The 27,281-nt window shown below is 42.8% G+C and overlaps 7 protein-coding genes across 7 annotated transcripts; all 7 read right to left on the bottom strand.

The window, feature by feature from the left end:
- Window positions 1–11: 11 nt before the first annotated feature.
- On the bottom strand, window positions 12–3,801 carry LOC306940615 (hatching enzyme 1.2-like; the record flags this gene model as incomplete). The annotated part of the gene is made up of 2 exons (XM_079525714.1): window positions 12–49; window positions 3,033–3,801. The coding sequence occupies 2 exons, from the start codon at window positions 3,799–3,801 to the stop codon at window positions 12–14; spliced, it is 807 nt and encodes a 268-aa protein (XP_079381840.1).
- Window positions 3,802–3,813: 12 nt separating this feature from the next.
- LOC306940614 (hatching enzyme 1.2-like) lies at window positions 3,814–7,603 on the bottom strand (the record flags this gene model as incomplete). Its single annotated transcript, XM_079525713.1, has 2 exons — window positions 3,814–3,851; window positions 6,835–7,603. 2 exons carry the CDS (start codon window positions 7,601–7,603, stop codon window positions 3,814–3,816), a joined length of 807 nt encoding a protein of 268 aa, XP_079381839.1.
- Window positions 7,604–7,615: 12 nt separating this feature from the next.
- On the bottom strand, window positions 7,616–11,405 carry LOC306940612 (hatching enzyme 1.2-like; the record flags this gene model as incomplete). The annotated part of the gene is made up of 2 exons (XM_079525710.1): window positions 7,616–7,653; window positions 10,637–11,405. 2 exons carry the CDS (start codon window positions 11,403–11,405, stop codon window positions 7,616–7,618), a joined length of 807 nt encoding a protein of 268 aa, XP_079381836.1.
- Window positions 11,406–11,417: 12 nt separating this feature from the next.
- On the bottom strand, window positions 11,418–15,207 carry LOC306940611 (hatching enzyme 1.2-like; the record flags this gene model as incomplete). Its single annotated transcript, XM_079525709.1, has 2 exons — window positions 11,418–11,455; window positions 14,439–15,207. 2 exons carry the CDS (start codon window positions 15,205–15,207, stop codon window positions 11,418–11,420), a joined length of 807 nt encoding a protein of 268 aa, XP_079381835.1.
- A 12-nt stretch (window positions 15,208–15,219) lies between these two features.
- Window positions 15,220–19,670, bottom strand: LOC306940610 (hatching enzyme 1.2-like; the record flags this gene model as incomplete). The annotated part of the gene is made up of 2 exons (XM_079525708.1): window positions 15,220–15,257; window positions 18,902–19,670. 2 exons carry the CDS (start codon window positions 19,668–19,670, stop codon window positions 15,220–15,222), a joined length of 807 nt encoding a protein of 268 aa, XP_079381834.1.
- Window positions 19,671–19,682: 12 nt separating this feature from the next.
- Window positions 19,683–23,472, bottom strand: LOC306940609 (hatching enzyme 1.2-like; the record flags this gene model as incomplete). The annotated part of the gene is made up of 2 exons (XM_079525707.1): window positions 19,683–19,720; window positions 22,704–23,472. The coding sequence occupies 2 exons, from the start codon at window positions 23,470–23,472 to the stop codon at window positions 19,683–19,685; spliced, it is 807 nt and encodes a 268-aa protein (XP_079381833.1).
- A 12-nt stretch (window positions 23,473–23,484) lies between these two features.
- LOC306940608 (hatching enzyme 1.2-like) lies at window positions 23,485–27,274 on the bottom strand (the record flags this gene model as incomplete). Its single annotated transcript, XM_079525706.1, has 2 exons — window positions 23,485–23,522; window positions 26,506–27,274. The coding sequence occupies 2 exons, from the start codon at window positions 27,272–27,274 to the stop codon at window positions 23,485–23,487; spliced, it is 807 nt and encodes a 268-aa protein (XP_079381832.1).
- Between the last annotated feature and the right edge of the window lie 7 nt (window positions 27,275–27,281).

Below are 27,281 nucleotides of genomic sequence, written 5' to 3'. Positions count from 1 at the left end.
TTCTGGGTCCTTCAGGGGTCTTTCTTGGTCCCTGATGGCGCTGGAGAGTCTGTGGAGACGGGATGCTGGGAGCTTGGTGAATGAGTCTTCTGAGTCCTTAGCTTTTATACTGACCTGTGTAGGTGTGTCTGCTGGAGGATTAAGGGTTGTGTCCAGGCCACTAAAGCCTAAACAAACCTGTGAAGGCAGAACTCCTCAGACCAACCTGTTGTTTCAACAGGGTCTGTATTCCTCAGTCATTACAGGGACAACTAGTGTTGGTTAATGAGGTGGGAAGGTTTGCATTACATCTTAGACATTCAGCTGACTCTAAATTGTGAAACTTTAAATGTTGTCTTTAATATTATTTTTATATCCATAATAATTTACATGACTGTTGCATTCATGAAATAAATGAATTATGACGTTTTTCTATATATAGATTTAGCAAAAACAAAAGGCCAGCATAATTACCCTGTTAATATAATGACAGAAACATGCAATTGAGCAACAACCTGCTAGTTTAATAATAGAATAAAGGGCAAACAATGAACATTCACTTACATTGAGGGGAGTGACATAAATCCCTGTGTATGTAAGCTGTTGCTTTACTCTGTATATCTCAGAATGACAATTTATTGAACTCTCTACTGTATTCTCTTTGACTCCGTGTCATGGTAACTTTAACTGAGTATTTCAGACTCAAGATTTTCTTTAGCTATCAGTTGTGGTTAATTATTTTTATCATCATTAATTTGCTTTGAGTTTGTATTAACAGATTTGCATGATTGGCACGGCTGCAAACAATCAAATTTCACCAATCTTAATGAAGCTATGGAAAAACTACAAAATGTGCTCCACTGAACCAGGTCAGGTAGGCTATAATATAGGCTAATGATGTGAAAATGGTGCAATTTCTTCCTAGGCCTTTCACGGCAATCAGGCTTTAGAAGGCAGAGGTTCTGCTCTGGCATCCAGGGAGTGTGTGCACAGTTTCACGTTGATCAGGTCAACGATGCCGGAGATTAGCTGTCCACAAACGGACGGACGGACGGACGGACAGACGGACGGACAGGGTGCAAAACATAGTTTCTGCAATAATCAACTACACTTTAGAAACAAGCCCAAATAAGCTACTACACTTATCACACCCGTGTGAAGTCAGTGGTGCAACTCCGTGTGGGGGTCCCCGGGGGGTCCCCGGAAGTTCCAGACCCACAAGACCACAGCCATGGTGCCGGCACGGTTTTGGCGAGCCGCCCCACGTCAGACACGGTAGAGAAATTACAGAGTTACCATGTGGGGGTCCCTCTACTGTACTGTCACTGTACTGTACTGGCACACCCGAAATCATCATACTGTATATACAGTTAATATGTGCGTGTGTGTTTGTGTGTGTGTTAGGTTGCGCACAGGTGGTGAAAAACCACCATGCTATTTTCGTGCTCATACCCACCCAGCCAGACACCCAGCCAGGCAGCCAGCCAGCCACACACATAGCTCGGTAAGGGAGTGGTTGCACCATTCAAGTGACTTTACAGGAGAGAAAAAAAAGAAAAAACAGAAAAACTGCCCAAAGTCGCTTATAATGAGCAGACATGGCAACACTGGGCCAACACTGTGCAGGTGTGCTGGGGCAACAGGTGTGTGTCATTTGGTCAATTAAAGTCTATGAGATTAAAGGAGCATTTAAGGGCAGATTCAAACCATGGTCCCGGGTGCTCACTCGGGACCACTTGTCAGATGTTTTAGTAGTGTGAATGCTGCGTACCGTTCCCCGGAGCGGGTCACCCAACCATTCCCAGGACCGAGGTAGGCTCGGGACCCATTGAAGTGTCCTCGGATACGGATCGATGCAATATGATATGAAAGCATTGAATAGCCTACAGTTGAATGAAGCATACTCGGGTGCGGAAGAATCAAGGCCAATGTGAATCATGGCCAGCGGGGACCAGGCAATTGTATTTGGGAACAGTTTGAATCAAACAGACTCAGTGTGAATCTGCCCATAAACACAGACAAAACACACAGATATATAGCTCTGATTCCTAAGGTATTGTTTATTAGGTGTTAGGTGTAATCTGTACTTTAACTATTGTCAATTTAGATGAGTTACAAGTTCCTTTTTAGTGAAATATCTAAAATGTGCTGTGATATTTAGTTACTGTTGAATAGACCTATGTTGATGGTTATAAAAAGTAGAAGTCTGCCTGTATCTCCAGCTCTTTTTGCCTAAAATGCAACATTGCTTTCTCACTCAACAGTAAACAAACTGACATACAAGCTCAAAATACGTCACAATGCAACACATTGTGAGCTTGTAGATCTGCTATTTTCAAAATATTTTTTATATATTTGAAAACTTAATTGAAACGGGACATTCTGCATAATGAGTAATGAGTACTTTTGCTACTTTAAGTATAGTTTGATGTCAGTACTTTTGTACCTTACTCATTTTTGAATTCCGGACTTTTACTTGTAACTAAGTACTTCTATATTGCAGTATTGGTACTTTAACTTAAGTACAAAATGTGATCTGATGGATTGTGATCTGTAGATCTGTTATTTTCGGAATATACTGTACCTACAACTATATGTCATGCTTTAGAGATGGGGTTGAATACAGAGAGTAGAGAGTATACCCTGCAGTTTTGCATATTTTAAATATGTAAAACCTGTTATAATTTATCTATATGGGTACATATTATTATATTGGTATAATTGCTTTTATAAATTAAACTTAACTGAAATCAAATGAACAATATTCAGAGTTGGAATACGAATATATGACACAATTACAAACTTTATTAAAATTGTAACTTGTTGAGAGAAAGCTATACGAGGTAGAAGAGAGGTCAGCTCACATTGCAGTTGATTTGTTTCAATGTAAGTACAGTATCAGACAGTATCAGACACAGTGTACAGTATCAGAAAATGTGATCAGAGAGACAAATCAAACAATCTGGAGATGGAATTTGATTCAGCCTTTTCTTCTTTTTCCTTGACCAGGTTTTCCTGTTTCACGATTTTCCTTTGCTCAAGGAAGTCTTTGCATTCGTACAGCTTGTTAATCCTCAGGATGTCGATATCAGACATGCCCTGTCTCTGGCCGATCTGCACGTTGGCGTTTGGGATGGGGGTGATGCTGTCTTTGCCGTACTGGATAGAGAAGGCCGTTTTACCGTAGTGCATGACGGAGGAGTAGTCATAGGGGGTGTCCAGGTTGTTGGTGTTCTGCTTGTAGAAGTTGTATTGCATGTCGTTGTGGATGTTGTCCCAGTTGATGAGGACGTAGTCGTCACGGTCGCTCCTGGTCTGCTCGTGCTGGAAGCCCAGGGCATGGTTGATCTCGTGCTGGATGACGCCGTGGTGCAGGCAGCCCCTACGGTTGATAGAGATCACTTGCTTGCCTCCTACTCTGCCTAGACTAGACCAGCATCCATCACTGTTCTCAAAGCTGATGTAGTCTTGCTCGTACTGACGTGGCTCAAAGCGGACACAGGTGCTGTCGGTGAAGGTCTGCATGGCTCTTTCAAGCTTCTTCCTGTCCCATTTGTTGAAGTCGCTGCTCACCGTGTAGGGGATCGTCACCGAGCCATCAAAGTCTTTCTCCCACAGGCAGTTGTAATAGAAACAGTACATGGCGTTTCTGGTTCTGGGAGCGACCATGTCTCCCTCCACAAGGAACTGCCTGGAGCCGTTGTTGGAAGTCAGAATGATGGTGCTGATGTCTGCCTGGACTCCAGATTCACTTCTTTCTTCCAGAATGGGATGGGCCTGGGAGAGGCCCAGCAGTAGCAGGAGGCTGAAAAAGATCTTCATCTTCTGGGTCCTTCAGGGGTCTTTCTTGGTCCCTGATGGCGCTGGAGAGTCTGTGGAGACGGGATGCTGGGAGCTTGGTGAATGAGTCTTCTGAGTCCTTAGCTTTTATACTGACCTGTGTAGGTGTGTCTGCTGGAGGATTAAGGGTTGTGTCCAGGCCACTAAAGCCTAAACAAACCTGTGAAGGCAGAACTCCTCAGACCAACCTGTTGTTTCAACAGGGTCTGTATTCCTCAGTCATTACAGGGACAACTAGTGTTGGTTAATGAGGTGGGAAGGTTTGCATTACATCTTAGACATTCAGCTGACTCTAAATTGTGAAACTTTAAATGTTGTCTTTAATATTATTTTTATATCCATAATAATTTACATGACTGTTGCATTCATGAAATAAATGAATTATGACGTTTTTCTATATATAGATTTAGCAAAAACAAAAGGCCAGCATAATTACCCTGTTAATATAATGACAGAAACATGCAATTGAGCAACAACCTGCTAGTTTAATAATAGAATAAAGGGCAAACAATGAACATTCACTTACATTGAGGGGAGTGACATAAATCCCTGTGTATGTAAGCTGTTGCTTTACTCTGTATATCTCAGAATGACAATTTATTGAACTCTCTACTGTATTCTCTTTGACTCCGTGTCATGGTAACTTTAACTGAGTATTTCAGACTCAAGATTTTCTTTAGCTATCAGTTGTGGTTAATTATTTTTATCATCATTAATTTGCTTTGAGTTTGTATTAACAGATTTGCATGATTGGCACGGCTGCAAACAATCAAATTTCACCAATCTTAATGAAGCTATGGAAAAACTACAAAATGTGCTCCACTGAACCAGGTCAGGTAGGCTATAATATAGGCTAATGATGTGAAAATGGTGCAATTTCTTCCTAGGCCTTTCACGGCAATCAGGCTTTAGAAGGCAGAGGTTCTGCTCTGGCATCCAGGGAGTGTGTGCACAGTTTCACGTTGATCAGGTCAACGATGCCGGAGATTAGCTGTCCACAAACGGACGGACGGACGGACGGACAGACGGACGGACAGGGTGCAAAACATAGTTTCTGCAATAATCAACTACACTTTAGAAACAAGCCCAAATAAGCTACTACACTTATCACACCCGTGTGAAGTCAGTGGTGCAACTCCGTGTGGGGGTCCCCGGGGGGTCCCCGGAAGTTCCAGACCCACAAGACCACAGCCATGGTGCCGGCACGGTTTTGGCGAGCCGCCCCACGTCAGACACGGTAGAGAAATTACAGAGTTACCATGTGGGGGTCCCTCTACTGTACTGTCACTGTACTGTACTGGCACACCCGAAATCATCATACTGTATATACAGTTAATATGTGCGTGTGTGTTTGTGTGTGTGTTAGGTTGCGCACAGGTGGTGAAAAACCACCATGCTATTTTCGTGCTCATACCCACCCAGCCAGACACCCAGCCAGGCAGGCAGCCAGCCACACACATAGCTCGGTAAGGGAGTGGTTGCACCATTCAAGTGACTTTACAGGAGAGAAAAAAAAGAAAAAACAGAAAAACTGCCCAAAGTCGCTTATAATGAGCAGACATGGCAACACTGGGCCAACACTGTGCAGGTGTGCTGGGGCAACAGGTGTGTGTCATTTGGTCAATTAAAGTCTATGAGATTAAAGGAGCATTTAAGGGCAGATTCAAACCATGGTCCCGGGTGCTCACTCGGGACCACTTGTCAGATGTTGTAGTAGTGTGAATGCTGCGTACCGTTCCCCGGAGCGGGTCACCCAACCATTCCCAGGACCGAGGTAGGCTCGGGACCCATTGAAGTGTCCTCGGATACGGATCGATGCAATATGATATGAAAGCATTGAATAGCCTACAGTTGAATGAAGCATACTCGGGTGCGGAAGAATCAAGGCCAATGTGAATCATGGCCAGCGGGGACCAGGCAATTGTATTTGGGAACAGTTTGAATCAAACAGACTCAGTGTGAATCTGCCCATAAACATAGACAAAACACACAGATATATAGCTCTGATTCCTAAGGTATTGTTTATTAGGTGTTAGGTGTAATCTGTACTTTAACTATTGTCAATTTAGATGAGTTACAAGTTCCTTTTTAGTGAAATATCTAAAATGTGCTGTGATATTTAGTTACTGTTGAATAGACCTATGTTGATGGTTATAAAAAGTAGAAGTCTGCCTGTATCTCCAGCTCTTTTTGCCTAAAATGCAACATTGCTTTCTCACTCAACAGTAAACAAACTGACATACAAGCTCAAAATACGTCACAATGCAACACATTGTGAGCTTGTAGATCTGCTATTTTCAAAATATTTTTTATATATTTGAAAACTTAATTGAAACGGGACATTCTGCATAATGAGTAATGAGTACTTTTGCTACTTTAAGTATAGTTTGATGTCAGTACTTTTGTACCTTACTCATTTTTGAATTCCGGACTTTTACTTGTAACTAAGTACTTCTATATTGCAGTATTGGTACTTTAACTTAAGTACAAAATGTGATCTGATGGATTGTGATCTGTAGATCTGTTATTTTCGGAATATACTGTACCTACAACTATATGTCATGCTTTAGAGATGGGGTTGAATACAGAGAGTAGAGAGTATACCCTGCAGTTTTGCATATTTTAAATATGTAAAACCTGTTATAATTTATCTATATGGGTACATATTATTATATTGGTATAATTGCTTTTATAAATTAAACTTAACTGAAATCAAATGAACAATATTCAGAGTTGGAATACGAATATATGACACAATTACAAACTTTATTAAAATTGTAACTTGTTGAGAGAAAGCTATACGAGGTAGAAGAGAGGTCAGCTCACATTGCAGTTGATTTGTTTCAATGTAAGTACAGTATCAGACAGTATCAGACACAGTGTACAGTATCAGAAAATGTGATCAGAGAGACAAATCAAACAATCTGGAGATGGAATTTGATTCAGCCTTTTCTTCTTTTTCCTTGACCAGGTTTTCCTGTTTCACGATTTTCCTTTGCTCAAGGAAGTCTTTGCATTCGTACAGCTTGTTAATCCTCAGGATGTCGATATCAGACATGCCCTGTCTCTGGCCGATCTGCACGTTGGCGTTTGGGATGGGGGTGATGCTGTCTTTGCCGTACTGGATAGAGAAGGCCGTTTTACCGTAGTGCATGACGGAGGAGTAGTCATAGGGGGTGTCCAGGTTGTTGGTGTTCTGCTTGTAGAAGTTGTATTGCATGTCGTTGTGGATGTTGTCCCAGTTGATGAGGACGTAGTCGTCACGGTCGCTCCTGGTCTGCTCGTGCTGGAAGCCCAGGGCATGGTTGATCTCGTGCTGGATGACGCCGTGGTGCAGGCAGCCCCTACGGTTGATAGAGATCACTTGCTTGCCTCCTACTCTGCCTAGACTAGACCAGCATCCATCACTGTTCTCAAAGCTGATGTAGTCTTGCTCGTACTGACGTGGCTCAAAGCGGACACAGGTGCTGTCGGTGAAGGTCTGCATGGCTCTTTCAAGCTTCTTCCTGTCCCATTTGTTGAAGTCGCTGCTCACCGTGTAGGGGATCGTCACCGAGCCATCAAAGTCTTTCTCCCACAGGCAGTTGTAATAGAAACAGTACATGGCGTTTCTGGTTCTGGGAGCGACCATGTCTCCCTCCACAAGGAACTGCCTGGAGCCGTTGTTGGAAGTCAGAATGATGGTGCTGATGTCTGCCTGGACTCCAGATTCACTTCTTTCTTCCAGAATGGGATGGGCCTGGGAGAGGCCCAGCAGTAGCAGGAGGCTGAAAAAGATCTTCATCTTCTGGGTCCTTCAGGGGTCTTTCTTGGTCCCTGATGGCGCTGGAGAGTCTGTGGAGACGGGATGCTGGGAGCTTGGTGAATGAGTCTTCTGAGTCCTTAGCTTTTATACTGACCTGTGTAGGTGTGTCTGCTGGAGGATTAAGGGTTGTGTCCAGGCCACTAAAGCCTAAACAAACCTGTGAAGGCAGAACTCCTCAGACCAACCTGTTGTTTCAACAGGGTCTGTATTCCTCAGTCATTACAGGGACAACTAGTGTTGGTTAATGAGGTGGGAAGGTTTGCATTACATCTTAGACATTCAGCTGACTCTAAATTGTGAAACTTTAAATGTTGTCTTTAATATTATTTTTATATCCATAATAATTTACATGACTGTTGCATTCATGAAATAAATGAATTATGACGTTTTTCTATATATAGATTTAGCAAAAACAAAAGGCCAGCATAATTACCCTGTTAATATAATGACAGAAACATGCAATTGAGCAACAACCTGCTAGTTTAATAATAGAATAAAGGGCAAACAATGAACATTCACTTACATTGAGGGGAGTGACATAAATCCCTGTGTATGTAAGCTGTTGCTTTACTCTGTATATCTCAGAATGACAATTTATTGAACTCTCTACTGTATTCTCTTTGACTCCGTGTCATGGTAACTTTAACTGAGTATTTCAGACTCAAGATTTTCTTTAGCTATCAGTTGTGGTTAATTATTTTTATCATCATTAATTTGCTTTGAGTTTGTATTAACAGATTTGCATGATTGGCACGGCTGCAAACAATCAAATTTCACCAATCTTAATGAAGCTATGGAAAAACTACAAAATGTGCTCCACTGAACCAGGTCAGGTAGGCTATAATATAGGCTAATGATGTGAAAATGGTGCAATTTCTTCCTAGGCCTTTCACGGCAATCAGGCTTTAGAAGGCAGAGGTTCTGCTCTGGCATCCAGGGAGTGTGTGCACAGTTTCACGTTGATCAGGTCAACGATGCCGGAGATTAGCTGTCCACAAACGGACGGACGGACGGACGGACAGACGGACGGACAGGGTGCAAAACATAGTTTCTGCAATAATCAACTACACTTTAGAAACAAGCCCAAATAAGCTACTACACTTATCACACCCGTGTGAAGTCAGTGGTGCAACTCCGTGTGGGGGTCCCCGGGGGGTCCCCGGAAGTTCCAGACCCACAAGACCACAGCCATGGTGCCGGCACGGTTTTGGCGAGCCGCCCCACGTCAGACACGGTAGAGAAATTACAGAGTTACCATGTGGGGGTCCCTCTACTGTACTGTCACTGTACTGTACTGGCACACCCGAAATCATCATACTGTATATACAGTTAATATGTGCGTGTGTGTTTGTGTGTGTGTTAGGTTGCGCACAGGTGGTGAAAAACCACCATGCTATTTTCGTGCTCATACCCACCCAGCCAGACACCCAGCCAGGCAGCCAGCCAGCCACACACATAGCTCGGTAAGGGAGTGGTTGCACCATTCAAGTGACTTTACAGGAGAGAAAAAAAAGAAAAAACAGAAAAACTGCCCAAAGTCGCTTATAATGAGCAGACATGGCAAGACTGGGCCAACACTGTGCAGGTGTGCTGGGGCAACAGGTGTGTGTCATTTGGTCAATTAAAGTCTATGAGATTAAAGGAGCATTTAAGGGCAGATTCAAACCATGGTCCCGGGTGCTCACTCGGGACCACTTGTCAGATGTTGTAGTAGTGTGAATGCTGCGTACCGTTCCCCGGAGCGGGTCACCCAACCATTCCCAGGACCGAGGTAGGCTCGGGACCCATTGAAGTGTCCTCGGATACGGATCGATGCAATATGATATGAAAGCATTGAATAGCCTACAGTTGAATGAAGCATACTCGGGTGCGGAAGAATCAAGGCCAATGTGAATCATGGCCAGCGGGGACCAGGCAATTGTATTTGGGAACAGTTTGAATCAAACAGACTCAGTGTGAATCTGCCCATAAACACAGACAAAACACACAGATATATAGCTCTGATTCCTAAGGTATTGTTTATTAGGTGTTAGGTGTAATCTGTACTTTAACTATTGTCAATTTAGATGAGTTACAAGTTCCTTTTTAGTGAAATATCTAAAATGTGCTGTGATATTTAGTTACTGTTGAATAGACCTATGTTGATGGTTATAAAAAGTAGAAGTCTGCCTGTATCTCCAGCTCTTTTTGCCTAAAATGCAACATTGCTTTCTCACTCAACAGTAAACAAACTGACATACAAGCTCAAAATACGTCACAATGCAACACATTGTGAGCTTGTAGATCTGCTATTTTCAAAATATTTTTTATATATTTGAAAACTTAATTGAAACGGGACATTCTGCATAATGAGTAATGAGTACTTTTGCTACTTTAAGTATAGTTTGATGTCAATACTTTTGTACCTTACTCATTTTTGAATTCCGGACTTTTACTTGTAACTAAGTACTTCTATATTGCAGTATTGGTACTTTAACTTAAGTACAAAATGTGATCTGATGGATTGTGATCTGTAGATCTGTTATTTTCGGAATATACTGTACCTACAACTATATGTCATGCTTTAGAGATGGGGTTGAATACAGAGAGTAGAGAGTATACCCTGCAGTTTTGCATATTTTAAATATGTAAAACCTGTTATAATTTATCTATATGGGTACATATTATTATATTGGTATAATTGCTTTTATAAATTAAACTTAACTGAAATCAAATGAACAATATTCAGAGTTGGAATACGAATATATGACACAATTACAAACTTTATTAAAATTGTAACTTGTTGAGAGAAAGCTATACGAGGTAGAAGAGAGGTCAGCTCACATTGCAGTTGATTTGTTTCAATGTAAGTACAGTATCAGACAGTATCAGACACAGTGTACAGTATCAGAAAATGTGATCAGAGAGACAAATCAAACAATCTGGAGATGGAATTTGATTCAGCCTTTTCTTCTTTTTCCTTGACCAGGTTTTCCTGTTTCACGATTTTCCTTTGCTCAAGGAAGTCTTTGCATTCGTACAGCTTGTTAATCCTCAGGATGTCGATATCAGACATGCCCTGTCTCTGGCCGATCTGCACGTTGGCGTTTGGGATGGGGGTGATGCTGTCTTTGCCGTACTGGATAGAGAAGGCCGTTTTACCGTAGTGCATGACGGAGGAGTAGTCATAGGGGGTGTCCAGGTTGTTGGTGTTCTGCTTGTAGAAGTTGTATTGCATGTCGTTGTGGATGTTGTCCCAGTTGATGAGGACGTAGTCGTCACGGTCGCTCCTGGTCTGCTCGTGCTGGAAGCCCAGGGCATGGTTGATCTCGTGCTGGATGACGCCGTGGTGCAGGCAGCCCCTACGGTTGATAGAGATCACTTGCTTGCCTCCTACTCTGCCTAGACTAGACCAGCATCCATCACTGTTCTCAAAGCTGATGTAGTCTTGCTCGTACTGACGTGGCTCAAAGCGGACACAGGTGCTGTCGGTGAAGGTCTGCATGGCTCTTTCAAGCTTCTTCCTGTCCCATTTGTTGAAGTCGCTGCTCACCGTGTAGGGGATCGTCACCGAGCCATCAAAGTCTTTCTCCCACAGGCAGTTGTAATAGAAACAGTACATGGCGTTTCTGGTTCTGGGAGCGACCATGTCTCCCTCCACAAGGAACTGCCTGGAGCCGTTGTTGGAAGTCAGAATGATGGTGCTGATGTCTGCCTGGACTCCAGATTCACTTCTTTCTTCCAGAATGGGATGGGCCTGGGAGAGGCCCAGCAGTAGCAGGAGGCTGAAAAAGATCTTCATCTTCTGGGTCCTTCAGGGGTCTTTCTTGGTCCCTGATGGCGCTGGAGAGTCTGTGGAGACGGGATGCTGGGAGCTTGGTGAATGAGTCTTCTGAGTCCTTAGCTTTTATACTGACCTGTGTAGGTGTGTCTGCTGGAGGATTAAGGGTTGTGTCCAGGCCACTAAAGCCTAAACAAACCTGTGAAGGCAGAACTCCTCAGACCAACCTGTTGTTTCAACAGGGTCTGTATTCCTCAGTCATTACAGGGACAACTAGTGTTGGTTAATGAGGTGGGAAGGTTTGCATTAAATCTTAGACATTCAGCTGACTCTAAATTGTGAAACTTTAAATGTTGTCTTTAATATTATTTTTATATCCATAATAATTTACATGACTGTTGCATTCATGAAATAAATGAATTATGACGTTTTTCTATATATAGATTTAGCAAAAACAAAAGGCCAGCATAATTACCCTGTTAATATAATGACAGAAACATGCAATTGAGCAACAACCTGCTAGTTTAATAATAGAATAAAGGGCAAACAATGAACATTCACTTACATTGAGGGGAGTGACATAAATCCCTGTGTATGTAAGCTGTTGCTTTACTCTGTATATCTCAGAATGACAATTTATTGAACTCTCTACTGTATTTTCTTTGACTCCGTGTCATGGTAACTTTAACTGAGTATTTCAGACTCAAGATTTTCTTTAGCTATCAGTTGTGGTTAATTATTTTTATCATCATTAATTTGCTTTGAGTTTGTATTAACAGATTTGCATGATTGGCACGGCTGCAAACAATCAAATTTCACCAATCTTAATGAAGCTATGGAAAAACTACAAAATGTGCTCCACTGAACCAGGTCAGGTAGGCTATAATATAGGCTAATGATGTGAAAATGGTGCAATTTCTTCCTAGGCCTTTCACGGCAATCAGGCTTTAGAAGGCAGAGGTTCTGCTCTGGCATCCAGGGAGTGTGTGCACAGTTTCACGTTGATCAGGTCAACGATGCCGGAGATTAGCTGTCCACAAACGGACGGACGGACGGACGGACAGACGGACGGACAGGGTGCAAAACATAGTTTCTGCAATAATCAACTACACTTTAGAAACAAGCCCAAATAAGCTACTACACTTATCACACCCGTGTGAAGTCAGTGGTGCAACTCCGTGTGGGGGTCCCCGGGGGGTCCCCGGAAGTTCCAGACCCACAAGACCACAGCCATGGTGCCGGCACGGTTTTGGCGAGCCGCCCCACGTCAGACACGGTAGAGAAATTACAGAGTTACCATGTGGGGGTCCCTCTACTGTACTGTCACTGTACTGTACTGGCACACCCGAAATCATCATACTGTATATACAGTTAATATGTGCGTGTGTGTTTGTGTGTGTGTTAGGTTGCGCACAGGTGGTGAAAAACCACCATGCTATTTTCGTGCTCATACCCACCCAGCCAGACACCCAGCCAGGCAGCCAGCCAGCCACACACATAGCTCGGTAAGGGAGTGGTTGCACCATTCAAGTGACTTTACAGGAGAGAAAAAAAAGAAAAAACAGAAAAACTGCCCAAAGTCGCTTATAATGAGCAGACATGGCAACACTGGGCCAACACTGTGCAGGTGTGCTGGGGCAACAGGTGTGTGTCATTTGGTCAATTAAAGTCTATGAGATTAAAGGAGCATTTAAGGGCAGATTCAAACCATGGTCCCGGGTGCTCACTCGGGACCACTTGTCAGATGTTGTAGTAGTGTGAATGCTGCGTACCGTTCCCCGGAGCGGGTCACCCAACCATTCCCAGGACCGAGGTAGGCTCGGGACCCATTGAAGTGTCCTCGGATACGGATCGATGCAATATGATATGAAAGCATTGAATAGCCTACAGTTGAATGAAGCATACTCGGGTGCGGAAGAATCAAGGCCAATGTGAATCATGGCCAGCGGGGACCAGGCAATTGTATTTGGGAACAGTTTGAATCAAACAGACTCAGTGTGAATCTGCCCATAAACACAGACAAAACACACAGATATATAGCTCTGATTCCTAAGGTATTGTTTATTAGGTGTTAGGTGTAATCTGTACTTTAACTATTGTCAATTTAGATGAGTTACAAGTTCCTTTTTAGTGAAATATCTAAAATGTGCTGTGATATTTAGTTACTGTTGAATAGACCTATGTTGATGGTTATAAAAAGTAGAAGTCTGCCTGTATCTCCAGCTCTTTTTGCCTAAAATGCAACATTGCTTTCTCACTCAACAGTAAACAAACTGACATACAAGCTCAAAATACGTCACAATGCAACACATTGTGAGCTTGTAGATCTGCTATTTTCAAAATATTTTTTATATATTTGAAAACTTAATTGAAACGGGACATTCTGCATAATGAGTAATGAGTACTTTTGCTACTTTAAGTATAGTTTGATGTCAATACTTTTGTACCTTACTCATTTTTGAATTCCGGACTTTTACTTGTAACTAAGTACTTCTATATTGCAGTATTGGTACTTTAACTTAAGTACAAAATGTGATCTGATGGATTGTGATCTGTAGATCTGTTATTTTCGGAATATACTGTACCTACAACTATATGTCATGCTTTAGAGATGGGGTTGAATACAGAGAGTAGAGAGTATACCCTGCAGTTTTGCATATTTTAAATATGTAAAACCTGTTATAATTTATCTATATGGGTACATATTATTATATTGGTATAATTGCTTTTATAAATTAAACTTAACTGAAATCAAATGAACAATATTCAGAGTTGGAATACGAATATATGACACAATTACAAACTTTATTAAAATTGTAACTTGTTGAGAGAAAGCTATACGAGGTAGAAGAGAGGTCAGCTCACATTGCAGTTGATTTGTTTCAATGTAAGTACAGTATCAGACAGTATCAGACACAGTGTACAGTATCAGAAAATGTGATCAGAGAGACAAATCAAACAATCTGGAGATGGAATTTGATTCAGCCTTTTCTTCTTTTTCCTTGACCAGGTTTTCCTGTTTCACGATTTTCCTTTGCTCAAGGAAGTCTTTGCATTCGTACAGCTTGTTAATCCTCAGGATGTCGATATCAGACATGCCCTGTCTCTGGCCGATCTGCACGTTGGCGTTTGGGATGGGGGTGATGCTGTCTTTGCCGTACTGGATAGAGAAGGCCGTTTTACCGTAGTGCATGACGGAGGAGTAGTCATAGGGGGTGTCCAGGTTGTTGGTGTTCTGCTTGTAGAAGTTGTATTGCATGTCGTTGTGGATGTTGTCCCAGTTGATGAGGACGTAGTCGTCACGGTCGCTCCTGGTCTGCTCGTGCTGGAAGCCCAGGGCATGGTTGATCTCGTGCTGGATGACGCCGTGGTGCAGGCAGCCCCTACGGTTGATAGAGATCACTTGCTTGCCTCCTACTCTGCCTAGACTAGACCAGCATCCATCACTGTTCTCAAAGCTGATGTAGTCTTGCTCGTACTGACGTGGCTCAAAGCGGACACAGGTGCTGTCGGTGAAGGTCTGCATGGCTCTTTCAAGCTTCTTCCTGTCCCATTTGTTGAAGTCGCTGCTCACCGTGTAGGGGATCGTCACCGAGCCATCAAAGTCTTTCTCCCACAGGCAGTTGTAATAGAAACAGTACATGGCGTTTCTGGTTCTGGGAGCGACCATGTCTCCCTCCACAAGGAACTGCCTGGAGCCGTTGTTGGAAGTCAGAATGATGGTGCTGATGTCTGCCTGGACTCCAGATTCACTTCTTTCTTCCAGAATGGGATGGGCCTGGGAGAGGCCCAGCAGTAGCAGGAGGCTGAAAAAGATCTTCATCTTCTGGGTCCTTCAGGGGTCTTTCTTGGTCCCTGATGGCGCTGGAGAGTCTGTGGAGACGGGATGCTGGGAGCTTGGTGAATGAGTCTTCTGAGTCCTTAGCTTTTATACTGACCTGTGTAGGTGTGTCTGCTGGAGGATTAAGGGTTGTGTCCAGGCCACTAAAGCCTAAACAAACCTGTGAAGGCAGAACTCCTCAGACCAACCTGTTGTTTCAACAGGGTCTGTATTCCTCAGTCATTACAGGGACAACTAGTGTTGGTTAATGAGGTGGGAAGGTTTGCATTACATCTTAGACATTCAGCTGACTCTAAATTGTGAAACTTTAAATGTTGTCTTTAATATTATTTTTATATCCATAATAATTTACATGACTGTTGCATTCATGAAATAAATGAATTATGACGTTTTTCTATATATAGATTTAGCAAAAACAAAAGGCCAGCATAATTACCCTGTTAATATAATGACAGAAACATGCAATTGAGCAACAACCTGCTAGTTTAATAATAGAATAAAGGGCAAACAATGAACATTCACTTACATTGAGGGGAGTGACATAAATCCCTGTGTATGTAAGCTGTTGCTTTACAATTTACAATTTACAATTTAGGCATTTAGCAGACGCTCTTAATCCAGAGCGACTTACATTAAGCAATAACAAAAAGCATGGCATACATCACATGTATAAAAAGTAGTTATCATGAATCATGCGTAAACTAAGAACGTAACAGTGGAGTATCTATGTAAACTATACATACTATACTATATAATATATTATACATGTGTACTATAAAGTGCTATGACTACATAAAGTGCAATTCTAGAGCTGTCTACATAACAAGCTATAAGTCTGTTTAAAATACTATCTAAGTCTACATAATGTGCTATCTAAGGGGCTAGGCTAGGGCAAGTGCTACGGGCCATGGTGGAGTCTGAAGAGGTGGGTTTTCAGACTACGGCGGAAGATTGGGAGTGAGGCTGCAGTTCTGACTGCAATGGGAAGTGCATTCCATAGTTTTGGAGCCAGAAGGGAGAAGAGTTTGGGACGTGTGGAGCGTTGTCCCGGCGTTTTTAGTGAAGGTACCTCCAGCTTCCCTGCGTTGGCTGATCTGAGTGAGCGGGAGGGTTTGTAGGGTACGATCATACTTGTGAGATATGGGGGGGCCATGCCTTTGGTTGCTTTGAATGCCAGCATCAGAGTTTTGTATTCTGTGCGGGCAGCGACCGGGAGCCAATGGAGCGAGCTTTACTCTGTATATCTCAGAATGACAATTTATTGAACTCTCTACTGTATTCTCTTTGACTCCGTGTCATGGTAACTTTAACTGAGTATTTCAGACTCAAGATTTTCTTTAGCTATCAGTTGTGGTTAATTATTTTTATCATCATTAATTTGCTTTGAGTTTGTATTAACAGATTTGCATGATTGGCACGGCTGCAAACAATCAAATTTCACCAATCTTAATGAAGCTATGGAAAAACTACAAAATGTGCTCCACTGAACCAGGTCAGGTAGGCTATAATATAGGCTAATGATGTGAAAATGGTGCAATTTCTTCCTAGGCCTTTCACGGCAATCAGGCTTTAGAAGGCAGAGGTTCTGCTCTGGCATCCAGGGAGTGTGTGCACAGTTTCACGTTGATCAGGTCAACGATGCCGGAGATTAGCTGTCCACAAACGGACGGACGGACGGACGGACAGACGGACGGACAGGGTGCAAAACATAGTTTCTGCAATAATCAACTACACTTTAGAAACAAGCCCAAATAAGCTACTACACTTATCACACCCGTGTGAAGTCAGTGGTGCAACTCCGTGTGGGGGTCCCCGGGGGGTCCCCGGAAGTTCCAGACCCACAAGACCACAGCCATGGTGCCGGCACGGTTTTGGCGAGCCGCCCCACGTCAGACACGGTAGAGAAATTACAGAGTTACCATGTGGGGGTCCCTCTACTGTACTGTCACTGTACTGTACTGGCACACCCGAAATCATCATACTGTATATACAGTTAATATGTGCGTGTGTGTTTGTGTGTGTGTTAGGTTGCGCACAGGTGGTGAAAAACCACCATGCTATTTTCGTGCTCATACCCACCCAGCCAGACACCCAGCCAGGCAGCCAGCCAGCCACACACATAGCTCGGTAAGGGAGTGGTTGCACCATTCAAGTGACTTTACAGGAGAGAAAAAAAAGAAAAAACAGAAAAACTGCCCAAAGTCGCTTATAATGAGCAGACATGGCAAGACTGGGCCAACACTGTGCAGGTGTGCTGGGGCAACAGGTGTGTGTCATTTGGTCAATTAAAGTCTATGAGATTAAAGGAGCATTTAAGGGCAGATTCAAACCATGGTCCCGGGTGCTCACTCGGGACCACTTGTCAGATGTTGTAGTAGTGTGAATGCTGCGTACCGTTCCCCGGAGCGGGTCACCCAACCATTCCCAGGACCGAGGTAGGCTCGGGACCCATTGAAGTGTCCTCGGATACGGATCGATGCAATATGATATGAAAGCATTGAATAGCCTACAGTTGAATGAAGCATACTCGGGTGCGGAAGAATCAAGGCCAATGTGAATCATGGCCAGCGGGGACCAGGCAATTGTATTTGGGAACAGTTTGAATCAAACAGACTCAGTGTGAATCTGCCCATAAACACAGACAAAACACACAGATATATAGCTCTGATTCCTAAGGTATTGTTTATTAGGTGTTAGGTGTAATCTGTACTTTAACTATTGTCAATTTAGATGAGTTACAAGTTCCTTTTTAGTGAAATATCTAAAATGTGCTGTGATATTTAGTTACTGTTGAATAGACCTATGTTGATGGTTATAAAAAGTAGAAGTCTGCCTGTATCTCCAGCTCTTTTTGCCTAAAATGCAACATTGCTTTCTCACTCAACAGTAAACAAACTGACATACAAGCTCAAAATACGTCACAATGCAACACATTGTGAGCTTGTAGATCTGCTATTTTCAAAATATTTTTTATATATTTGAAAACTTAATTGAAACGGGACATTCTGCATAATGAGTAATGAGTACTTTTGCTACTTTAAGTATAGTTTGATGTCAATACTTTTGTACCTTACTCATTTTTGAATTCCGGACTTTTACTTGTAACTAAGTACTTCTATATTGCAGTATTGGTACTTTAACTTAAGTACAAAATGTGATCTGATGGATTGTGATCTGTAGATCTGTTATTTTCGGAATATACTGTACCTACAACTATATGTCATGCTTTAGAGATGGGGTTGAATACAGAGAGTAGAGAGTATACCCTGCAGTTTTGCATATTTTAAATATGTAAAACCTGTTATAATTTATCTATATGGGTACATATTATTATATTGGTATAATTGCTTTTATAAATTAAACTTAACTGAAATCAAATGAACAATATTCAGAGTTGGAATACGAATATATGACACAATTACAAACTTTATTAAAATTGTAACTTGTTGAGAGAAAGCTATACGAGGTAGAAGAGAGGTCAGCTCACATTGCAGTTGATTTGTTTCAATGTAAGTACAGTATCAGACAGTATCAGACACAGTGTACAGTATCAGAAAATGTGATCAGAGAGACAAATCAAACAATCTGGAGATGGAATTTGATTCAGCCTTTTCTTCTTTTTCCTTGACCAGGTTTTCCTGTTTCACGATTTTCCTTTGCTCAAGGAAGTCTTTGCATTCGTACAGCTTGTTAATCCTCAGGATGTCGATATCAGACATGCCCTGTCTCTGGCCGATCTGCACGTTGGCGTTTGGGATGGGGGTGATGCTGTCTTTGCCGTACTGGATAGAGAAGGCCGTTTTACCGTAGTGCATGACGGAGGAGTAGTCATAGGGGGTGTCCAGGTTGTTGGTGTTCTGCTTGTAGAAGTTGTATTGCATGTCGTTGTGGATGTTGTCCCAGTTGATGAGGACGTAGTCGTCACGGTCGCTCCTGGTCTGCTCGTGCTGGAAGCCCAGGGCATGGTTGATCTCGTGCTGGATGACGCCGTGGTGCAGGCAGCCCCTACGGTTGATAGAGATCACTTGCTTGCCTCCTACTCTGCCTAGACTAGACCAGCATCCATCACTGTTCTCAAAGCTGATGTAGTCTTGCTCGTACTGACGTGGCTCAAAGCGGACACAGGTGCTGTCGGTGAAGGTCTGCATGGCTCTTTCAAGCTTCTTCCTGTCCCATTTGTTGAAGTCGCTGCTCACCGTGTAGGGGATCGTCACCGAGCCATCAAAGTCTTTCTCCCACAGGCAGTTGTAATAGAAACAGTACATGGCGTTTCTGGTTCTGGGAGCGACCATGTCTCCCTCCACAAGGAACTGCCTGGAGCCGTTGTTGGAAGTCAGAATGATGGTGCTGATGTCTGCCTGGACTCCAGATTCACTTCTTTCTTCCAGAATGGGATGGGCCTGGGAGAGGCCCAGCAGTAGCAGGAGGCTGAAAAAGATCTTCATCTTCTGGGTCCTTCAGGGGTCTTTCTTGGTCCCTGATGGCGCTGGAGAGTCTGTGGAGACGGGATGCTGGGAGCTTGGTGAATGAGTCTTCTGAGTCCTTAGCTTTTATACTGACCTGTGTAGGTGTGTCTGCTGGAGGATTAAGGGTTGTGTCCAGGCCACTAAAGCCTAAACAAACCTGTGAAGGCAGAACTCCTCAGACCAACCTGTTGTTTCAACAGGGTCTGTATTCCTCAGTCATTACAGGGACAACTAGTGTTGGTTAATGAGGTGGGAAGGTTTGCATTAAATCTTAGACATTCAGCTGACTCTAAATTGTGAAACTTTAAATGTTGTCTTTAATATTATTTTTATATCCATAATAATTTACATGACTGTTGCATTCATGAAATAAATGAATTATGACGTTTTTCTATATATAGATTTAGCAAAAACAAAAGGCCAGCATAATTACCCTGTTAATATAATGACAGAAACATGCAATTGAGCAACAACCTGCTAGTTTAATAATAGAATAAAGGGCAAACAATGAACATTCACTTACATTGAGGGGAGTGACATAAATCCCTGTGTATGTAAGCTGTTGCTTTACTCTGTATATCTCAGAATGACAATTTATTGAACTCTCTACTGTATTTTCTTTGACTCCGTGTCATGGTAACTTTAACTGAGTATTTCAGACTCAAGATTTTCTTTAGCTATCAGTTGTGGTTAATTATTTTTATCATCATTAATTTGCTTTGAGTTTGTATTAACAGATTTGCATGATTGGCACGGCTGCAAACAATCAAATTTCACCAATCTTAATGAAGCTATGGAAAAACTACAAAATGTGCTCCACTGAACCAGGTCAGGTAGGCTATAATATAGGCTAATGATGTGAAAATGGTGCAATTTCTTCCTAGGCCTTTCACGGCAATCAGGCTTTAGAAGGCAGAGGTTCTGCTCTGGCATCCAGGGAGTGTGTGCACAGTTTCACGTTGATCAGGTCAACGATGCCGGAGATTAGCTGTCCACAAACGGACGGACGGACGGACGGACAGACGGACGGACAGGGTGCAAAACATAGTTTCTGCAATAATCAACTACACTTTAGAAACAAGCCCAAATAAGCTACTACACTTATCACACCCGTGTGAAGTCAGTGGTGCAACTCCGTGTGGGGGTCCCCGGGGGGTCCCCGGAAGTTCCAGACCCACAAGACCACAGCCATGGTGCCGGCACGGTTTTGGCGAGCCGCCCCACGTCAGACACGGTAGAGAAATTACAGAGTTACCATGTGGGGGTCCCTCTACTGTACTGTCACTGTACTGTACTGGCACACCCGAAATCATCATACTGTATATACAGTTAATATGTGCGTGTGTGTTTGTGTGTGTGTTAGGTTGCGCACAGGTGGTGAAAAACCACCATGCTATTTTCGTGCTCATACCCACCCAGCCAGACACCCAGCCAGGCAGCCAGCCAGCCACACACATAGCTCGGTAAGGGAGTGGTTGCACCATTCAAGTGACTTTACAGGAGAGAAAAAAAAGAAAAAACAGAAAAACTGCCCAAAGTCGCTTATAATGAGCAGACATGGCAACACTGGGCCAACACTGTGCAGGTGTGCTGGGGCAACAGGTGTGTGTCATTTGGTCAATTAAAGTCTATGAGATTAAAGGAGCATTTAAGGGCAGATTCAAACCATGGTCCCGGGTGCTCACTCGGGACCACTTGTCAGATGTTGTAGTAGTGTGAATGCTGCGTACCGTTCCCCGGAGCGGGTCACCCAACCATTCCCAGGACCGAGGTAGGCTCGGGACCCATTGAAGTGTCCTCGGATACGGATCGATGCAATATGATATGAAAGCATTGAATAGCCTACAGTTGAATGAAGCATACTCGGGTGCGGAAGAATCAAGGCCAATGTGAATCATGGCCAGCGGGGACCAGGCAATTGTATTTGGGAACAGTTTGAATCAAACAGACTCAGTGTGAATCTGCCCATAAACACAGACAAAACACACAGATATATAGCTCTGATTCCTAAGGTATTGTTTATTAGGTGTTAGGTGTAATCTGTACTTTAACTATTGTCAATTTAGATGAGTTACAAGTTCCTTTTTAGTGAAATATCTAAAATGTGCTGTGATATTTAGTTACTGTTGAATAGACCTATGTTGATGGTTATAAAAAGTAGAAGTCTGCCTGTATCTCCAGCTCTTTTTGCCTAAAATGCAACATTGCTTTCTCACTCAACAGTAAACAAACTGACATACAAGCTCAAAATACGTCACAATGCAACACATTGTGAGCTTGTAGATCTGCTATTTTCAAAATATTTTTTATATATTTGAAAACTTAATTGAAACGGGACATTCTGCATAATGAGTAATGAGTACTTTTGCTACTTTAAGTATAGTTTGATGTCAATACTTTTGTACCTTACTCATTTTTGAATTCCGGACTTTTACTTGTAACTAAGTACTTCTATATTGCAGTATTGGTACTTTAACTTAAGTACAAAATGTGATCTGATGGATTGTGATCTGTAGATCTGTTATTTTCGGAATATACTGTACCTACAACTATATGTCATGCTTTAGAGATGGGGTTGAATACAGAGAGTAGAGAGTATACCCTGCAGTTTTGCATATTTTAAATATGTAAAACCTGTTATAATTTATCTATATGGGTACATATTATTATATTGGTATAATTGCTTTTATAAATTAAACTTAACTGAAATCAAATGAACAATATTCAGAGTTGGAATACGAATATATGACACAATTACAAACTTTATTAAAATTGTAACTTGTTGAGAGAAAGCTATACGAGGTAGAAGAGAGGTCAGCTCACATTGCAGTTGATTTGTTTCAATGTAAGTACAGTATCAGACAGTATCAGACACAGTGTACAGTATCAGAAAATGTGATCAGAGAGACAAATCAAACAATCTGGAGATGGAATTTGATTCAGCCTTTTCTTCTTTTTCCTTGACCAGGTTTTCCTGTTTCACGATTTTCCTTTGCTCAAGGAAGTCTTTGCATTCGTACAGCTTGTTAATCCTCAGGATGTCGATATCAGACATGCCCTGTCTCTGGCCGATCTGCACGTTGGCGTTTGGGATGGGGGTGATGCTGTCTTTGCCGTACTGGATAGAGAAGGCCGTTTTACCGTAGTGCATGACGGAGGAGTAGTCATAGGGGGTGTCCAGGTTGTTGGTGTTCTGCTTGTAGAAGTTGTATTTCATGTCGTTGTGGATGTTGTCCCAGTTGATGAGGACGTAGTCGTCACGGTCGCTCCTGGTCTGCTCGTGCTGGAAGCCCAGGGCATGGTTGATCTCGTGCTGGATGACGCCGTGGTGCAGGCAGCCCCTACGGTTGATAGAGATCACTTGCTTGCCTCCTACTCTGCCTAGACTAGACCAGCATCCATCACTGTTCTCAAAGCTGATGTAGTCTTGCTCGTACTGACGTGGCTCAAAGCGGACACAGGTGCTGTCGGTGAAGGTCTGCATGGCTCTTTCAAGCTTCTTCCTGTCCCATTTGTTGAAGTCGCTGCTCACCGTGTAGGGGATCGTCACCGAGCCATCAAAGTCTTTCTCCCACAGGCAGTTGTAATAGAAACAGTACATGGCGTTTCTGGTTCTGGGAGCGACCATGTCTCCCTCCACAAGGAACTGCCTGGAGCCGTTGTTGGAAGTCAGAATGATGGTGCTGATGTCTGCCTGGACTCCAGATTCACTTCTTTCTTCCAGAATGGGATGGGCCTGGGAGAGGCCCAGCAGTAGCAGGAGGCTGAAAAAGATATTCATCTTCTGGGTCCTTCAGGGGTCTTTCTTGGTCCCTGATGGCGCTGGAGAGTCTGTGGAGACGGGATGCTGGGAGCTTGGTGAATGAGTCTTCTGAGTCCTTAGCTTTTATACTGACCTGTGTAGGTGTGTCTGCTGGAGGATTAAGGGTTGTGTCCAGGCCACTAAAGCCTAAACAAACCTGTGAAGGCAGAACTCCTCAGACCAACCTGTTGTTTCAACAGGGTCTGTATTCCTCAGTCATTACAGGGACAACTAGTGTTGGTTAATGAGGTGGGAAGGTTTGCATTACATCTTAGACATTCAGCTGACTCTAAATTGTGAAACTTTAAATGTTGTCTTTAATATTATTTTTATATCCATAATAATTTACATGACTGTTGCATTCATGAAATAAATGAATTATGACGTTTTTCTATATATAGATTTAGCAAAAACAAAAGGCCAGCATAATTACCCTGTTAATATAATGACAGAAACATGCAATTGAGCAACAACCTGCTAGTTTAATAATAGAATAAAGGGCAAACAATGAACATTCACTTACATTGAGGGGAGTGACATAAATCCCTGTGTATGTAAGCTGTTGCTTTACTCTGTATATCTCAGAATGACAATTTATTGAACTCTCTACTGTATTCTCTTTGACTCCGTGTCATGGTAACTTTAACTGAGTATTTCAGACTCAAGATTTTCTTTAGCTATCAGTTGTGGTTAATTATTTTTATCATCATTAATTTGCTTTGAGTTTGTATTAACAGATTTGCATGATTGGCACGGCTGCAAACAATCAAATTTCACCAATCTTAATGAAGCTATGGAAAAACTACAAAATGTGCTCCACTGAACCAGGTCAGGTAGGCTATAATATAGGCTAATGATGTGAAAATGGTGCAATTTCTTCCTAGGCCTTTCACGGCAATCAGGCTTTAGAAGGCAGAGGTTCTGCTCTGGCATCCAGGGAGTGTGTGCACAGTTTCACGTTGATCAGGTCAACGATGCCGGAGATTAGCTGTCCACAAACGGACGGACGGACGGACGGCCAGACGGACGGACAGGGTGCAAAACATAGTTTCTGCAATAATCAACTACACTTTAGAAACAAGCCCAAATAAGCTACTACACTTATCACACCCGTGTGAAGTCAGTGGTGCAACTCCGTGTGGGGGTCCCCGGGGGGTCCCCGGAAGTTCCAGACCCACAAGACCACAGCCATGGTGCCGGCACGGTTTTGGCGAGCCGCCCCACGTCAGACACGGTAGAGAAATTACAGAGTTACCATGTGGGGGTCCCTCTACTGTACTGTCACTGTACTGTACTGGCACACCCAAAATCATCATACTGTATATACAGTTAATATGTGCGTGTGTGTTTGTGTGTGTGTTAGGTTGCGCACAGGTGGTGAAAAACCACCATGCTATTTTCGTGCTCATACCCACCCAGCCAGACACCCAGCCAGGCAGCCAGCCAGCCACACACATAGCTCGGTAAGGGAGTGGTTGCACCATTCAAGTGACTTTACAGGAGAGAAAAAAAAGAAAAAACAGAAAAACTGCCCAAAGTCGCTTATAATGAGCAGACATGGCAACACTGGGCCAACACTGTGCAGGTGTGCTGGGGCAACAGGTGTGTGTCATTTGGTCAATTAAAGTCTATGAGATTAAAGGAGCATTTAAGGGCAGATTCAAACCATGGTCCCGGGTGCTCACTCGGGACCACTTGTCAGATGTTGTAGTAGTGTGAATGCTGCGTACCGTTCCCCGGAGCGGGTCACCCAACCATTCCCAGGACCGAGGTAGGCTCGGGACCCATTGAAGTGTCCTCGGATACGGATCGATGCAATATGATATGAAAGCATTGAATAGCCTACAGTTGAATGAAGCATACTCGGGTGCGGAAGAATCAAGGCCAATGTGAATCATGGCCAGCGGGGACCAGGCAATTGTATTTGGGAACAGTTTGAATCAAACAGACTCAGTGTGAATCTGCCCATAAACACAGACAAAACACACAGATATATAGCTCTGATTCCTAAGGTATTGTTTATTAGGTGTTAGGTGTAATCTGTACTTTAACTATTGTCAATTTAGATGAGTTACAAGTTCCTTTTTAGTGAAATATCTAAAATGTGCTGTGATATTTAGTTACTGTTGAATAGACCTATGTTGATGGTTATAAAAAGTAGAAGTCTGCCTGTATCTCCAGCTCTTTTTGCCTAAAATGCAACATTGCTTTCTCACTCAACAGTAAACAAACTGACATACAAGCTCAAAATACGTCACAATGCAACACATTGTGAGCTTGTAGATCTGCTATTTTCAAAATATTTTTTATATATTTGAAAACTTAATTGAAACGGGACATTCTGCATAATGAGTAATGAGTACTTTTGCTACTTTAAGTATAGTTTGATGTCAATACTTTTGTACCTTACTCATTTTTGAATTCCGGACTTTTACTTGTAACTAAGTACTTCTATATTGCAGTATTGGTACTTTAACTTAAGTACAAAATGTGATCTGATGGATTGTGATCTGTAGATCTGTTATTTTCGGAATATACTGTACCTACAACTATATGTCATGCTTTAGAGATGGGGTTGAATACAGAGAGTAGAGAATATACCCTGCAGTTTTGCATATTTTAAATATGTAAAACCTGTTATAATTTATCTATATGGGTACATATTATTATATTGGTATAATTGCTTTTATAAATTAAACTTAACAGAAATCAAATGAACAATATTCAGAGTTGGAATACGAATATATGACACAATTACAAACTTTATTAAAATTGTAACTTGTTGAGAGAAAGCTATACGAGGTAGAAGAGAGGTCAGCTCACATTGCAGTTGATTTGTTTCAATGTAAGTACAGTATCAGACAGTATCAGACACAGTGTACAGTATCAGAAAATGTGATCAGAGAGACAAATCAAACAATCTGGAGATGGAATTTGATTCAGCCTTTTCTTCTTTTTCCTTGACCAGGTTTTCCTGTTTCACGATTTTCCTTTGCTCAAGGAAGTCTTTGCATTCGTACAGCTTGTTAATCCTCAGGATGTCGATATCAGACATGCCCTGTCTCTGGCCGATCTGCACGTTGGCGTTTGGGATGGGGGTGATGCTGTCTTTGCCGTACTGGATAGAGAAGGCCGTTTTACCGTAGTGCATGACGGAGGAGTAGTCATAGGGGGTGTCCAGGTTGTTGGTGTTCTGCTTGTAGAAGTTGTATTGCATGTCGTTGTGGATGTTGTCCCAGTTGATGAGGACGTAGTCGTCACGGTCGCTCCTGGTCTGCTCGTGCTGGAAGCCCAGGGCATGGTTGATCTCGTGCTGGATGACGCCGTGGTGCAGGCAGCCCCTACGGTTGATAGAGATCACTTGCTTGCCTCCTACTCTGCCTAGACTAGACCAGCATCCATCACTGTTCTCAAAGCTGATGTAGTCTTGCTCGTACTGACGTGGCTCAAAGCGGACACAGGTGCTGTCGGTGAAGGTCTGCATGGCTCTTTCAAGCTTCTTCCTGTCCCATTTGTTGAAGTCGCTGCTCACCGTGTAGGGGATCGTCACCGAGCCATCAAAGTCTTTCTCCCACAGGCAGTTGTAATAGAAACAGTACATGGCGTTTCTGGTTCTGGGAGCGACCATGTCTCCCTCCACAAGGAACTGCCTGGAGCCGTTGTTGGAAGTCAGAATGATGGTGCTGATGTCTGCCTGGACTCCAGATTCACTTCTTTCTTCCAGAATGGGATGGGCCTGGGAGAGGCCCAGCAGTAGCAGGAGGCTGAAAAAGATCTTCATCTTCTGG

The sequence above is a fragment of the Electrona antarctica genome (assembly GCF_951216825.1).
Source record: "Electrona antarctica genome assembly, chromosome: 17".
In the NCBI taxonomy this organism is placed as follows: domain Eukaryota; kingdom Metazoa; phylum Chordata; class Actinopteri; order Myctophiformes; family Myctophidae; genus Electrona; species Electrona antarctica.
Note: the sequence above shows the minus strand (reverse complement) of the source record. Positions and strands in the feature narration are given on the sequence as shown.